The 15,382-nt window shown below is 40.5% G+C and overlaps 1 protein-coding gene across 1 annotated transcript in view; it reads right to left on the bottom strand.

Moving 5' to 3' along the window:
- TULP4 (TUB like protein 4) overlaps nucleotides 1-9,086 on the bottom strand; it is a 91,902-nt gene extending 82,816 nt beyond the window's left edge. Inside the window, exon 1 of the mRNA XM_056853599.1 lies at nucleotides 8,003-9,086. Within this exon, the coding sequence (XP_056709577.1) occupies nucleotides 8,003-8,254 (252 nt within the window). The 5' untranslated portion in view covers nucleotides 8,255-9,086. The remainder of the gene's footprint in view (nucleotides 1-8,002) is intronic.
- Between the last annotated feature and the right edge of the window lie 6,296 nt (nucleotides 9,087-15,382).

Genomic DNA, 15,382 nt, shown 5'->3' with positions numbered 1-15,382 from the left:
AAATAGGTACATTTATGCATGTTTGGTGGTTTTGCAAAAAAATAAGGAGGTTTTGGAGATTAGTTTTGAATGAAACGAATGATTTGATTAAATTAAAAATTAAGAAAGACCCCGCTTTTTGTCTATTGGGAATACCAAAAAAAGATTTGGATAAAGGTGACAGAGTCATATGTCAATATAGTTTTGCTGCAGCAAGAATTATAATTGCTAAAAAATGGAAGCAGTTAAATAAACCTTCAATTAAAGAGTGGCGAGAAAAATTATGGATGTATATGCGGATGGCCAAAATTACAGCATTTCTATATGATAAAGATATGGAGGAATTTAAATCTACGTGGGCAAAGGCCACCGCATATTGGGATAAAGTGGCAAAAACGGATTTTAAAAGTATAGTTAACGAATTATAGTATAAGATGATTTTTAATATGATATAATAATAGCTTTTTCTTTTTATATGCCATAACACTTCATCGGAAGTCCAATGGTGGAGGGCACTGGTGGGTGGAGGGGTTTTGTATTCGGGGCACATGTTTTATAAAATGATTTGAATATTGTAATAATGGATAAATTGTGTCCTGATTATGTAACTTTTGTTTTTCTTTTTATGTACATGTAATTTTTATTTTATTTTTTGTTTTTTCTTTTTTTTTGTTTTTGTGTGTTTATTATGAAAATAATAAAAAAATTTATAAAAAAAAAAATCTGAGACATGAGACTAATACTATTAACATTCTCACTCTGAAATAGAAGGAAATCTGCTTTTATAAACAGTATTCCTCCTCCCTATTACTATGTCAGTCATTTGGGGAATGCAGGGATGACAGTCAGTGTGATGGTATAGGGGTAAGTATCCAGTTATGACTGTGGATACTTGGGCTCAAATCTCCACACTGTCATGATGCTCACTGGGTGACCTTGGGCCTGTCGCTTGCTCCCAGCCTCAGCTACCCCATAGGGTTGCTCAAAGGATAAAGTATACAAAGAGCGAGCCATATAAGCAGCCCTGAACTCCTTGGAGCAAGTGTGGAATAAAAATGTGTTAAGAGTAGCTTGGGGTGGCATTCAAGTAGTAAGCCATCATGCAAATTGCAGAAGACTGGAAAACAGCATGGCTATCAACAATGGTCAGGAAGCCGCAGTAAAAACTCTAGAATGATAGGAACACTCCAATCTACAACAAGAAATTGATTGCTGAGTATATTAATCGCCACAGCTTGTGCATAACCACAGGTACATATTTGTACTGACAACTACACATACAGACAAACCCTGCAAGTAAAAAACAAGATTAAAAAAAATGGGACAGTTTACAACCCTGAACATTGAATTATATGAAGATACTTTCACAAAGAGATATCATATGTGGGTACTGCGCATACCATCTAAAAAATGTACCATGATTTTCCAGGGCTAAGTGAACTCACCACCTATACTCTATTTCCTAATGGCATCATTCATTATGGGCCTCTCTCTCTTTGGTTTCCCAGCAATACCTCTCCCTCGCTTGGCCTGCTCACCTCTCTTGCCTCAGTACTTCCTGCTTCTCTAGTCTTTAACAGTGCCATCCTAAGCAGAGTTACACCCTTCTAAGCCTACTTACTTAAATTGTCTTAAAAGTGTATAAATCTGCTTAGGATGGCACTGTAGATCTTTCATCAACTCCGCATTGATGCAGAACATTTAAAAATAGTTCAGTATTTCTCTTAAATTGTAAGACAGAACAATAAAGTTGGGCAACCACGGATGAGACAAAATGTTATAATTCCATTCAAAACTAGTCAAAAAAAAGGTAAATGAAACCAGAGAAATATAAAACATATTGGCTGTTATTACTTCTTTTCTGCAAGTAGAAAAGTATACTTTTTCATATTTCCAGAAAAGAGAAGTAATAAGGATTCCCTATTTCAGACAGAAAATGAAAAGACGCAGGCTTAGCCCTGAGAAGCAAGCCTTCTTGAACATTGCACTTATTTTATATTTAAGGGCTCAGGAGAATACTTGGCTTTCACTCAAATGACGCACAAGGGGGAAATTATTTATTTACTATCATTAGTTGCCTGTTGTGAGGTGCTGGAAAAGAAATACTTAAAAACAAACCGAATCTTCCTAACACTCTTACAAGTTTTCCAGAGAAGCTGAGAGATGAGGTCAATATTCATTTGCTGCTACTACAGAGACAAGTGTCTTTCATATATGTTGTTTGCTGCCTGTCCTAGAACAATCCAGCTATGCCACACAGGCAATTATTTTGAAGCATGGCAACTGGTTTCAGCTGTTTCATTGGGTTCTTATCCATTCAAACCATTTGATTTAATCTTCAGACAAGTCACTGTAGTTAAGGTAGCATCTTCTCTAGGTATCTTGGCTCTCAGCTGCAGTCATGAAGCCCATTCCGTCAATTCTGGGATTTTGTGTAGATTCATTATTCAGAGGTTTTTCATAGATACAAGATATGGTCAGCCCTGGCCTCTTATTTAAACACAAATGTTAGCAATTGGGCAAATACACCTCCTCAGCAAAAAGGCCTCATTATCACTCTCTAGCCCTTCATTATTTACCGTTGAACAGAACAGCAGGTTGTGCAGAGTTGTTGCCGAAGATCAATTTTAACAGTAGAACAGAAATTAAAAGCAAATGAGTAGTTCTATTTCACTGAGCACACTAACAATTTTGTTTTCACTACAAAAACACATAATATTTCCCAAGTAGACTAAATCATTGGGAAGACAAATGCATACCCTCATACTACATTTTAGTCTAACAGACTGAATTTTAGGAAAACATGAAGAATTATCCTGAATGTTCTTGAATAAATTTCCAAAAATGGCACCCATTCTACAAGATTAAAAATGAAATATTAATATGGCCAAAAGCCATGAGATCACAGAGCCACATTTCTCCAAGCTTCTCTTCCAGTTCAGTCATGAGCCCTGGGGTGGTCCTTTAGTACGCTTTTTCCACCTTCTTAGTTTAGCTTTCTCTCCTCCATTCCACAGTCAAATACTTCTCCATTCAACAAAATGAATTCTTCCCCAGACTTTCTACTGCTTTCTCCCTAGGGTTGACAAGCTCTAGGTAGGGCCTGGAGATCTCCCGCTATTACAACTGATTTCCAGGTGACAGTGATCAGTTCTCCTGGAGAAAATGGCTGCTTTGGAGAGTGGACTCTATGGAATTATACCCCACTGAAGTATATACTCTCGCCAAACCCATCCTTCCCCAGGATCTACCTCCAAAATATTCAGGTATTTCCTAACAAAAAGTTGGCAACCCTATTCCCCCCTCAAATCTAAGCCCAGACTTATACCCAATCCCATACAATTTCTATTTTGGGGTTCACACCTACACTATTACAGACTTCTGAGGTAATGCCCTAAAAGGAAGGAGCAGGAAAAAGCTACAGCTTTGGACCTAGGAAGGATGGAACAGGTTCTAATTCAAGGAAAAGAAGGGGAGTTGCTGTTGATCATGGCTGTCATTTGTCCCCTCCTGCAACATACAAATGCATAGGACAGGGCTGCATCATGTCCAGTCTGACTTAAGGAGATGCATTCCAGACATAGTGAGAAATTGGCCTGTAAGAGAGTTACAGAAGGCAGAGTGTTCAAAAAAAAAATCAAGTTGGAAAAGTGTGGGTCTTGATTTAGGTAAAAAAAAAACACCACCTTCTAGTTAAAAAGCTATCATTTGTCATTTATATGGCATCTTATTGTACCAAGTTTATTACAGTCCTCAGCTCTTCCAAGCCACTGCTCTGTGCATCATTATTTCCCATTTTTAAATAGGACTGGAAGCTGAGAGATAATGGGTGAAAACGCATGGTCGCTTTGGCCTCCTTTATTCCCTGTTTCAGCCAGGATTCAGCCAGGGTTGAATGCATGCGTTTCGCCGAACGTGCGTTCGATCCTGGCTGAATCCTGGCTGAAACAGGGAATAAAGGAGGCTAAAGCGACCATGCGTTTCAGACCAATAATTCAACTACATCCATCCACAGACTTCATGGATGAGCTGGGATTTGATGCCAGTGTCCTGCAGCCAACTCTTACCTTCGATCTACTCTGATCTAGGGCTACCACAAGACCAACTTTATGGCCATTTTTCTTCTCTACTTTAGAACACTATAAATTACGCTCATAAAACCCTTTGTCTCTTAGGGTTAGCCTAGCACAGAATGAGAACAAAATATTATCCTCCGAAATGCAATGGAAGACTGTGTTTCATGCCACACATTTGTTATTTGTATAAGTGGATGCAGTTAAAAAAAAGATTTGGGGCCACTAGTAACAATAAGCCATTTCCCAGTTTCAGATGATAACCAGTATTTAAATACAATTACCTTGCAATAGAATTTGAGGATGGGGGAGGAATACAGCCACAGCTGTACTGTGGAGGTTGTCATATTCAATTGTTTATGGCTCTATGAGTCATTTAAGAATGGAGAGGATCAGCCACTGTTCCAGACAGTAATCAGAGGCTCTCCCCTGGCAATGCTTAGAGAAAAGCAAATGTACAATCGGACCGACACAGGTTTCTACAAGTAGGTTTTAATAGCACTGCTCCTATTGTAATTGTACTACTCTGGCAAGCAATGGCAGCATTTAATTTTCTCCTGTAATTCACAAACATATTCTAAGAGGGACCCCATGACTACATTTTCCTGCAATTATATTCAATCATGAAAATTTACCCCATGAATATATTACTAAGATCTCCAATCCGCACACACACACACACACAGTAAATGTGCCTGAGCAAAATCCTACCTCACATGGTTACTCTATGAATACAAGGGTTTGTATAATGAAACATGAATCACTGCTAAGACAACAGGGTAAGCCAGTGAAGAACAGACACTATTTCCTTAAAGGAAGCACCAAGAGGAATCCCAACATTAAAGACGGTTCATTCTGGCAAACGTTAAACACTCACTTAGCAAGAATTACCTCTAGATGACCAGTAAGGAAAGCTTTTGTAAAATGGAAAAAAAATGCCCCTGTGTTTTCATTTAGGCTATCTATATGCCACAAAGAATATATGGAATGTGAGATCTGATGGGCTACTAAATATTTTTGTGAACATGTTTGCAAGGTTGCAGCTGAATGCCTTACAATAACCACACACACAATAAGCAACTAATAAATTCAATAAATGCAATCCATTGTAGAAACAGCACAAAAGCAACACTCTAAAATCTTTGGCTATAAAAGTCACAAACATCCTTTAAATATTTAAACATTGAGGGACTAAAATCATTATAATGAAATCAACACTAATAAGATTTTGGTCACCTATATTGACAAACCGTATATACTCGGGTATAAGCCGACCCGAGTATAAGCCGAGGTGCCTAATTTCACCCCAAAAATGGGGAAAAATTAGGCACCCAGGTATAAGCCGAGGGGGAAATGCACCCCCCCCCCGCAGGCTTACCTGACCGGGCTCCAGGCGCGCAGGCAGGCGGCGGCGGCCCCCTCCCTGCGCGAAGAAGGCCCCGCAGGGTCAGCTGGCAAGCAGGAGGACCGGCCCAGGTGAGGGGGGGAGGGGGTTGAAGAAACCGCCGCCGCCCAGCAGAAGGCGGGGTGGGGGTGAAGAAACCACAGCCGCCGCGCAGAAGGCGCGATCGCGCAAAAGGCATGACAATCGCGCAAAAGGCGCGATCGGGTGGGGTGGGGTGGGAAGAAGCCGCCACCGCTGCCGCGCAGAAGGCGCGATCGGGTGGGGTGGGGGGTTGAAGGCGGGACAGCCCGCCCATCAGCTGGCCGGTGGGAGCGCGCTGGGAGAGGGCCCGGCAGGCGAATTACCGTATTGACCCGAGTATAAGCCGAGGTGAGTTTTTTAAGCCAAAAATCATGGCTAAAAAACTCGGCTTATACTCGAGTATATACGGTATCTTGTATTCTGAACACTGCTTTGTGAAAGTAAAATCTCCCAGACCCCAAGATGATTCAGACATCAACCATGGTTTTTTTTTTTTTTAACTGCAGCTGTGCAAGAAACTCTGGTTAGTCTACCTGATGTGAGAAACAAATCCTGGTTTGTGAATAAACTCAGTTTGTCTGCTTCTCTCCCGCCTTCCTGCAAGGAGGATATCTTCTCTATGTTGCTTTCACTGGGGCAACAAGGGACTACTCAAGACACTGTGGTTCAGATATTACAATTAAAGTAATTAAACAACCGAGGTAACAAATCAGCTATGAACCCGATTATGAAATTCCAGGTTGGCACAAACAATAAACCTGGATTTGTTGGACCATGCGCATTCAGACATCACAACTGGGGTTTGATCCACCTATGGTTTCTACACTTACAGTGCATTCCTGAGATTCGGCATGGGGGAATGGCGGGGAAGAGGCACAGCAGCGCCGCCTCCTAAAGCTGTTCCCCGTACGCCAGAAAAAGAAAACCTTTAAGCAGCTTTTTTTTGTAAAACGGGGCCTTCTCGCACCATAGAGAAAAGCAGACGCAGACGCGCTCTTCTCGCCGCCGGCATACCCGGAGCAAACGGGGAGAGGAAGCTGCCTAACAGCAGCTCCTACCCCCGGCCCATCCCGGGAACGCCTCCTAGGACACCTCCCGGAACGCCGATGCAGCCTTCTACACTGGTGGGATGCCAGCGGAAGGCCCCATCGGCGTCTGGGCCTTCCCGCTGGCATTGGGGCCACTAATGCCGGTGTAAGTAGCCTGGACGCCGGCGCAGGCGGCCCAGACACTGGCACAGCGCTTTCCTGGGCCCCTGAGGGCTTTCGCCCTCAGAAGACAGGAATGTGCTGAAAAAATTATTTTATTCTGACCTCTGAAAGCAGTCTTCAAGTGCTGAACACCTTTCATCAGCACTCTGACACAAAATGCAATCATAAAAGTTATTTCTTCAGTGAAGCTACTTAAAAACTTTCCTATTAAAGCAGCAGAAAGGAAACAAAAAATAATGTGTGCCTTATGAACCACACAAGATAGCAGCTCACATTAGATGAAACAGAAAAAACAATATGCCACACACCAGTTTAGAAGTGCAGTTTTTAACTAAAGGTTAAATATTCCAACTGCCCTCTAACTAAAAACCAGCCAAATTAATTCAGAACAGAGAGCACTCAGCTTTTCATTTGATTCTTCTTTTCACTGCTTCGAGCATCAGCTGTACATTTCCTTCCACATTTACAGAGAGAAAACTCCTAAGGCAACAGCAGCCTCTGCTAATAAGCAGCAGAACATTACTATTCCAGCTTTGTTACTTTTAACATCCTAAGTCTTTAAACATATGTATCTTAAAACCTATGTAAGATCAAAATGGGCCATTTCTCTAGTAACTAAGCAAAGCACTGCCCTAGTGTCATGCTATCTTCCCACATCACTTCTCACTGAACCAGCGTATCTCACTTAGCATGTTCAAACACATCACAAATATCAAAATCATGCTGGCTCACCCTCCTTCACTCCCACCAACATACCCCCCATTTCCAGAGTCTCTCCGTATGTGCACAGGGCCTTATCACATAGAGTAGGATCCAGTAACTCCTCCAGAACATGAATCAAGGCTCCTCCCTTACATGAATGCCCAAACACTCCTGTTTTGCAATGTAAAAACCACACCATTCAGGCCTGCATTCATTATCTTCTGCACACACAGGCCCCTACCTATGCAAGCGTGATGCCTGATGTCAAGAGGACTCTGGGTCAGCAAAGGGCAGACCCAGCCCCCCACCCTGCGTTATCAAATCCTGAGTAGACTTTATGTTTCAATCTGCAGCAGCCAAGCAAGTGGTTACTAGAAATAAACATTCTGTCTACCCCTGGCATTGATCAAACCAGACAAGGGATGGATGGCAAAAAACAAAGGAGAGTGGAAAGCCTACTCACTAAGCAATGTTCCAAGCCTTTCCCCTCATCAAGTTATTTGGTGTGAGCAGTTTGATTTTTTTTTTAAAGAAAAAGATCATTTTGATATTTTTACTGAGAGCTAATTTTTTTAAAAAAATGCTCAACTCAGCACATGCAGATTACTCACCTCACTGTTGTGGCCCCTTAAATTAAAGTTGATTCTCTGGGGGGTGTTCCTGTCTCTTCTACAGTGGCTGGAGGTGAAGGTAACCCCTACAACTCCCCTGCCATTGCCTGTTGCCAGCCATCCTTCCTCATAATATCGCCTCCGGCACACAGGTTTCTCCTTCTCACTTTTAGGAACCCTTCCTTTCCAAGAGAGGCAGAGGATGTTGGAATCGCTGCAGAGAACAGGCCCATGCTCCACTGCTGCATACATGCTTTGCTGTATTTTTCCCTTTTGACATAAGAAAGTACTATGTCTAGTGCAGAAACTGTAAATCAGCGTTTTGTTTTATTGATAAGACCAAAAAGTTTAGACAGATCAGAATACGAGGAAGGGGAGAGAAGGTCAGTTTTTATAAATATCCACCAAATGCATAGTGAAAAATTTCCCTATAAAAGATGATGACAGTTGGCTAAGAAAATGTAATAATTAAAAACAAAACCAAATCAGGTTCATTTTGACTGAGAGCCAGTAGAGTGAGGGTACACTTATCCTTTGGAGAAACAGCTACTTCAGAAGAGGCGTTCAAAGAAACGGCGAACCGTCTTTTTGCTCAATTTGATATAGTCGCCGTACAGCCTGAGATTTCCAGTATAGCATTATGCAATTCCAGAGACAAAGGTTTGCAGATGTGTAGGTTTCAAGTAACTTAAGGCTTTAAAAAAGATTTCCTCCAGTTGGATTTTCACACATACACATATAGGACATTCATTCATCTTTCCCCAAAGCTGCCCTCTGGCATATCTTCCCCACCGGACGAATTTCTGCTGCTAAAGCTGAAATAGATTGCATAAAGGGAAAAAGGCACACAGACTGTGCGAGACCACAGACCAGAGCTTTGTGCAGTTAACAACGTGCCAGAGCAGACGGGAAAACCCTCTCCAAACTCCACAGCTCACTGTTCAACCCCAAGGTCTTTGCAATCCAAAGGCAGTCCCACTTCCTTTGTAGCTGGTGGCTTCCCCACCATTTCCATTGGAGACTCAGTTTATCACCTGGCTGCTTTCTCACTGCTTGCTGCCACTCATGAACACAAAAGTCCCTTTTCATTTAGCAGTAAAAAAAAAATTGCTCCAAAGCTTTTAAGCTTTTAAAGCAGGTATGTTCACCAGAGGTGAACCATGAAGTCTCCTCCAAAACATTGGCCCGTTTCACACCTTCGGCTTTTCCCTTTTTTCCACTGGAACTCCCTTTACATCCTCTTGTAAAAACAAGCGCCAGACCTAAATGCACAACAAGTAAGCAATTATTTGCAGATCTTGTAGGATTCAAGAAAGAGCAGAAAATGGCCAATTAAAAATTGACAAGGTAGCTGCACAGAAAAACCAACTTCTTAATCCTTCTCCTGTTTTCTTTCATATCTCCCTGGCTTGTTTTGTAAGCTCATTCCTTACTGCTGCTTCTTTAGAGCACAGATTCATAATTCGAACCACCACATTGCCAGCCCTAGAACGCGTTTCTTTTTAAGTGTTTCAAATGCTTTGAGTAATATTTATTACATCAAACGATTAGTATTTGTACCATGTTACAAGGAACAACGAAAAAGAAGGGAAATTAGCAAATTCAGTTGGAAAACTCAACACAGGACATTTGTAAAAGTTCAGCTTTCAGATCTGTTCCATTGTGCCCGAACTCACTTTCTTCCAGTTGTTTCCACACAATTAATTTGTCACTATTTACTAGGCAAGCTTATTCAATTTAACTGGATTTTTTTTAGAGTTTAATGCAGAGAAGCTCCAAAGACTTGTGCATTATTCCTCTTTGAAGATTACAATATCAATCTCCTCTCCACTCAGACTGTTCTGATTCAGCTATACTTTCATAGAGGTATTTGTGTAGTTTATTCTGTGCGGAAGCCGTTTTTCTTCTTACATGTCTTGCAAAGTTTTCCCACCTGCCTCAGACTATACAAAAAGCTGACCACTAGTAACAGATGGTATTCCATGGGGTTTTGGTCCTTGTGCTGTCAGGTTGCTCCATCTGGTGCTTGAATTGTATTTCCATCGATAGCAAAAATTAAAATAAAAAAAAATCTAAAATACACAACTGTCAGTCTGTGTGGCTGCAGAACTGTGTTTGTGTATATTCACATACATACGGTATGCACGGGCTCGCTCTCAACTTGGCAATTCAAGCTGCATCTGCCTGCTCAGTTTTAGCTACAGCAGTCTAGTAAGCCATCTGTCACTCAAAGTGGGGACTCCCTGGATGCTTCCAACTCTGTAAAACAAAAATTAAAAGATTATATTTATACATAGTGGAGAAGCTGGACTACATAACTATTTCATTTGGAGAATATGAAATTCTCTTTCAGTACTGAGTACAGACGGTAAACTCTAATCCTATCGCTTCCATTAATCCAAATTATTTCAAAAGATTTTTTCAAAAGCTCCACACATTCAAAACATATGCAATGACACCAGATTTAGTGTGGTAAAGGTAATACTAAGAGAAACAGCTTTATTTTAGCCTAGATGCTGGGATTGACATTCACACAAACAAAAATAAAATGATACTGGATTGCTCCTATAACACTGGAGAAAACTGGAAAGGATGAGGCAGAACTGCTTCAGCAGAAAGACAAATCCATTAGTGCAGTGAGCATACGTTCCAAATAATGCATGAGATTTGACCAGGAGTCTCCAGAAATGTGTAAATGGGCTATCAACCTTGCAACAGTGAATCTTGGGATAAATACAACACAAAAGGAATGGAGAGGACCAAAGATAATTACTTCAGACAGCAGCACACAGAAGACAAAATCCAGCTGTTCATATCCCCGTGGCAAATGTTTCCAAGCACCTGTTACCTATCTGAAGATCCAACTTATTAGCTGCAAAAGAATTACGGATCTTTTCACATCATTCAAATGTAAGCATTGGATTCCATAAAATCTTAATATGGTACTCTCCACTTATAGCATTAATTGCTTACACCATCCATTTTTTCATAATAGTAAATGAATTCACTCAAATATGCCTGGGATTAGAAACGGGCATAGTATTCCCATCTCTAATACTTAACATGTTCACAGGAGTTTAATATGAACAAGGGGAGAACAGCAAAAAAGTAGGAGTAATTTTCTGCACTGGAAACTGGAAAAATAACTCTACCACTTAAGGAAGAATCAAACTGGCTTACAATCACCTTCCCTTCCCCTCTCCACAACAGACACCCTGTGAGGTAGGTGGGGCTGAGAGAGCTCTAAGAGAACTGTGACTAGCCCAAGGTCACCCAGCTGGCTTCATGTGTGGGAGTGGGGAAACCAACCCGGTTCACCAAATTAGCCTCTGCCGCTCATGCGGAGGAGTGGGGAATCAAACCCAGTTCTCCAGATTAGAGTCCACCACTCCAAACCACCGCTCTTAACCACTACACCACAATGGCTCTCTAACACATTGAAATAACACTGATAAAACTGATGACGATCAAATGAAGGAGACATGCCCATCACATTATTTGACAGGTGTCATGGAAGACTCTCCCTCACTTTCACCTAAAAGGTCTGCATGACTTTCATTATAATATTTGTTGCTGTGGCACCTAGGGTAGTTACGGCCATCTGAGTAGGGTTTTTAATGGTTTTAATGATTATGGTTTTAAGGATGTTTTAGATGTAATCTATTTTTAATTACTGTTATCCGCCCTGAGCCTGGCTCGCTGGGGATGAGGGCGGATTATAAATTTGAATAAATAAATAAATAAATAAATTAGAAGAGGAAATATAGTACCAGTCATTTTCTGTGCTCCTCTGAAGAATGCTTTCTGTATGAATGACCACACACTCATCCAGTGCAAGGAACTGACAGTCAGTGCAGTTAGTCAATGTGGTTAGTCCCCACATTACGAAAACTTTATACTTCTTCGGTTTCCTTCCATCTACAATATAGAGCTCTGCTGCTTGCAATCTAACATTACACACTATCCCCAGTTCTGAGATACAGCAATATAAACTACCACCCACTCATCCCTTTTTATTTTCTCTTTTCAAGGGAAAGATGTTTGGAGAGTAATTTCTTCAACTTAGAAAGCTAGGAGTTAAACAACATGTACTGAGAAACAATAAGAGCCCCGTGGACCAGAGTGGTAAGCTGCAGTACTGCAGTCCATGCTCTGCTCATGACCTGAGTTCAATCCCAACGGAAGTTGGTTTCAGGTAGCCGGCTCAAGGTTGACTCAGCCTTCCATCCTTCCGAGGTCGGTAAAATGAATACCCAGCTTGCTGGGGGTAAAGGGAAGATGACTGGGGAAGGCACTGGCAAACCACCCCGTAAACGTCAGGATGTGACATCACCCCATGGGTCAGGAATGACCCGGTACTTGCATTGGGGACCTTTACTGAGAAACATGGAGATGGTGCCAAAGTTTGACTACCATCAGTATATCCTCCTCCAACATGTAATTTTGGAGGATGAAAACTCAACAGAGGAATGTTTTTTTGCAGTGCAGCTCATGTTTCATCTTTGTGAAACCATTACAACTGCAACAAAGTCATGTTCTTGAAACTAAAGGAGGTATATTAATGCACAATAGGTTCTCAGTTCTTCTAAAAGGAATCATAACAAAACCTTAGCCAATTTGGATAAGAAAGAAGTTAATATTACCTTTATAGAATATTTACAAATGAAAAAGTATTGGAATAATTTAAAAGAAAAAGAATTAACAGAAATTAGAGAAAAATCTGAGTTTGAGAAATTAATGCTTCAAGATAAAGTTTCAACTTCAAAAATGTATGCAATTTTAGTGAAAGAAAATTTCAATTTAACATTAGGCTATAGGGACAAATGGAACATTTATTTAGATAAACCATTGAGCGATCAAGACTGGGAATATATTTTTTCAAAGGGATTGGATTTCTCAGTTAGCTTGCAAATAAGAGAAAATCTAATTAAGATGGTATAAATGTGGCATTTAACTCCAATTAGAATAAGTAAAATCTACAAATCAATGAATGATAGTTGCTGGTACTGCGATAACAAACAAGCAGACTTCATTCATGTGTGGTGGAAGTGTGAGAGAGCTATAACGTTCTGGACTGATATAGTGAAATATCTGTCTGTTGGAATGGAGATTGATATCCCACATAAAACTGAGATACTTTTGTTAAATTTAGCCCCTTACCTAACTAAAGATAAACGATGTATGGGGTTACACATGATAACTTTTACACATTATGACTTTTGCCAGACATTGGAAACAAAAAACGACTCCAAAGATAGAGGAATGGTTGGTTAAAGTAAAAGAAATATATGTATTAATTAAGTTAACAACATATCAGAAAAATTGTGATACAATGAACCTAGATGAGCTATGGTTACGAACTGTAAATAAAATGGAAAATCTTATGATCAAGGGTGGGAAAGGACAACTTTCTGCGATGACAGTCTAGCTATTTTATAGAAGACTAAACAGTGAAGCTGTAATATAGAAATTCAGGGTGTGTTTTCTTAAGTGTGTGTGTGAGTGTGTGTGTGTATTGTATTTTAAATTATGAAGACTGCTATACGCTTTTCTATATGTTTTTGTTTTTGCTGTTGTTAATTTTATTGAATAAATATAATTTAAAAAAAAAACTTAGCCAAAAGATTAAAACAAGAGAGGCTATTCTTTATTTACCTTTCTAGTCTTAAAGAGTCTATTAGCTCTTTATATAGAAGATGACAGTCCTGGAAGGACTTTCACAACTATGAGTTAGATCCAAACAGCATTTCCCCCTCTAATGAGGAAAAAGGCTATGCTGTTAACCATGGCATATGCTCGGACAAAAGCAGTGTGGAATGTGGGCTATAAGAAAAAAGAAATAAAATAAGGAGGTAAATTGGGTGAGATTGAAATAAAAGGTGGGTTGGAGCCAAACCTGTGTCTCCTCCTTCCCTCCAAAGATAGCCCAAGCAAGGGGCAGTAAAAACCAGTCCCATGTATGCCTTTGCACAATGTAGGACTAGCACAGCTCCCATTATCTCTCACTCAGCCACCAAAAACACAAAAGTTTAATTTTCCTCTCAGGAATTATTCACATTTTCTTCAGATCAGTCTCCTTACATCATTATCTTAAAACATCATGTGCTCAAGCACCTAAAGCTGCTCAAGCACTAAGAGCCAAAGTGCTCCAGAGTATGGAATTTTGGAGCAGAGACCAAGTTTCAAGTACCTGCTGAGCTGTGAACTCTATACATTGGCTAGGACGAATCACCACCTGTCAGCATACCCCATCTATAAAATGGAATAACAGCAGCCTATCTTCAAATGTTGTGATAGCAAATAAGACAAAATTGCAAATAAAGATTTAAGATTCTCCAGCTCCCAACTTATGCCTTGCAACATGCCACAGGGAATGAACATGAGGATGAGCATTTACGTATCTAGTTTTCGGCAAGGAACAAGCTTAGAGAGGATTGAGGATTTAGGGTAATAAGGGGGTTGTGAGTCAGAGTAGAAAATTCGGCTGTGTTTGAACAGTTGTTGCACCTAGTTAGGAGAGCCATATGTATGCCGTCCTGAGCTCCTTGGAGGAAAACGGAGAGAAAAACGAGACACACGGAAAGGTAGATAAATGGATATGTGATAGCGGAACTGGCAATACAGTGTTTTGTAACATTCACAGAATCTTCATTCAAAAGGAAGGAGGATGAGGGAGTATTAATCTTGCCTCTTTGGTGGCAAAACTTATTGTTCAATTCTCAAACACCCAAACTTCCTGAGGTTTTTTTTAAGGCTAAATTTGCTTAGAGTGCACACTGTGGTTTCTCTGAGATTTGTGCAAAGATCTGAAAGTTTCCCGTGCTACTGTGGTCCCTCCCTAGAAAGACAGCACAGTATAGGTATCTTAGACTGCTAATAGACGGCTCGATGGTCTAGAATTTTTAAGACACTCAACAGATGACTTTAAAACTATACTTCTATGTTATATAACTGTCATTCCTTATCCCATCCCCCAAATTTCAAAGCAAATAGCCATAAATGAACACAGATACATTTAGGAACCGTGCCTCTCAGACAGGTTTCCTGCCTCTGAATTTCCCTGCCAAGTGAAAAGCTGGCAAAAAGTTACAGACCTTGTTTTTGGTACAACACAAGAACCCACAGTGCTTACAAATTATCAACAGCTGGTTGGCACTGTTCAGAGTAATCCCACACAGTCACTTTTTGACATCAACTATCAATCTCATAACTGATCTCCACTAAAGACTCCTGGCTTTGGGCTTGTCTCTGGGAAGGAAAAAAAAGTAGACATACATTCCATACATCTGCTTTTACTGTTTATTCAGTGACTCCTCCATTATTCCTCTTGTCAGCCCAAACCAACCACCCTGATAGATAAAAAGGAAGCACAGGATGCTA

This window comes from Euleptes europaea, chromosome 7 (assembly GCF_029931775.1).
Source record: "Euleptes europaea isolate rEulEur1 chromosome 7, rEulEur1.hap1, whole genome shotgun sequence".
In the NCBI taxonomy this organism is placed as follows: domain Eukaryota; kingdom Metazoa; phylum Chordata; class Lepidosauria; order Squamata; family Sphaerodactylidae; genus Euleptes; species Euleptes europaea.
Note: the sequence above shows the minus strand (reverse complement) of the source record. Positions and strands in the feature narration are given on the sequence as shown.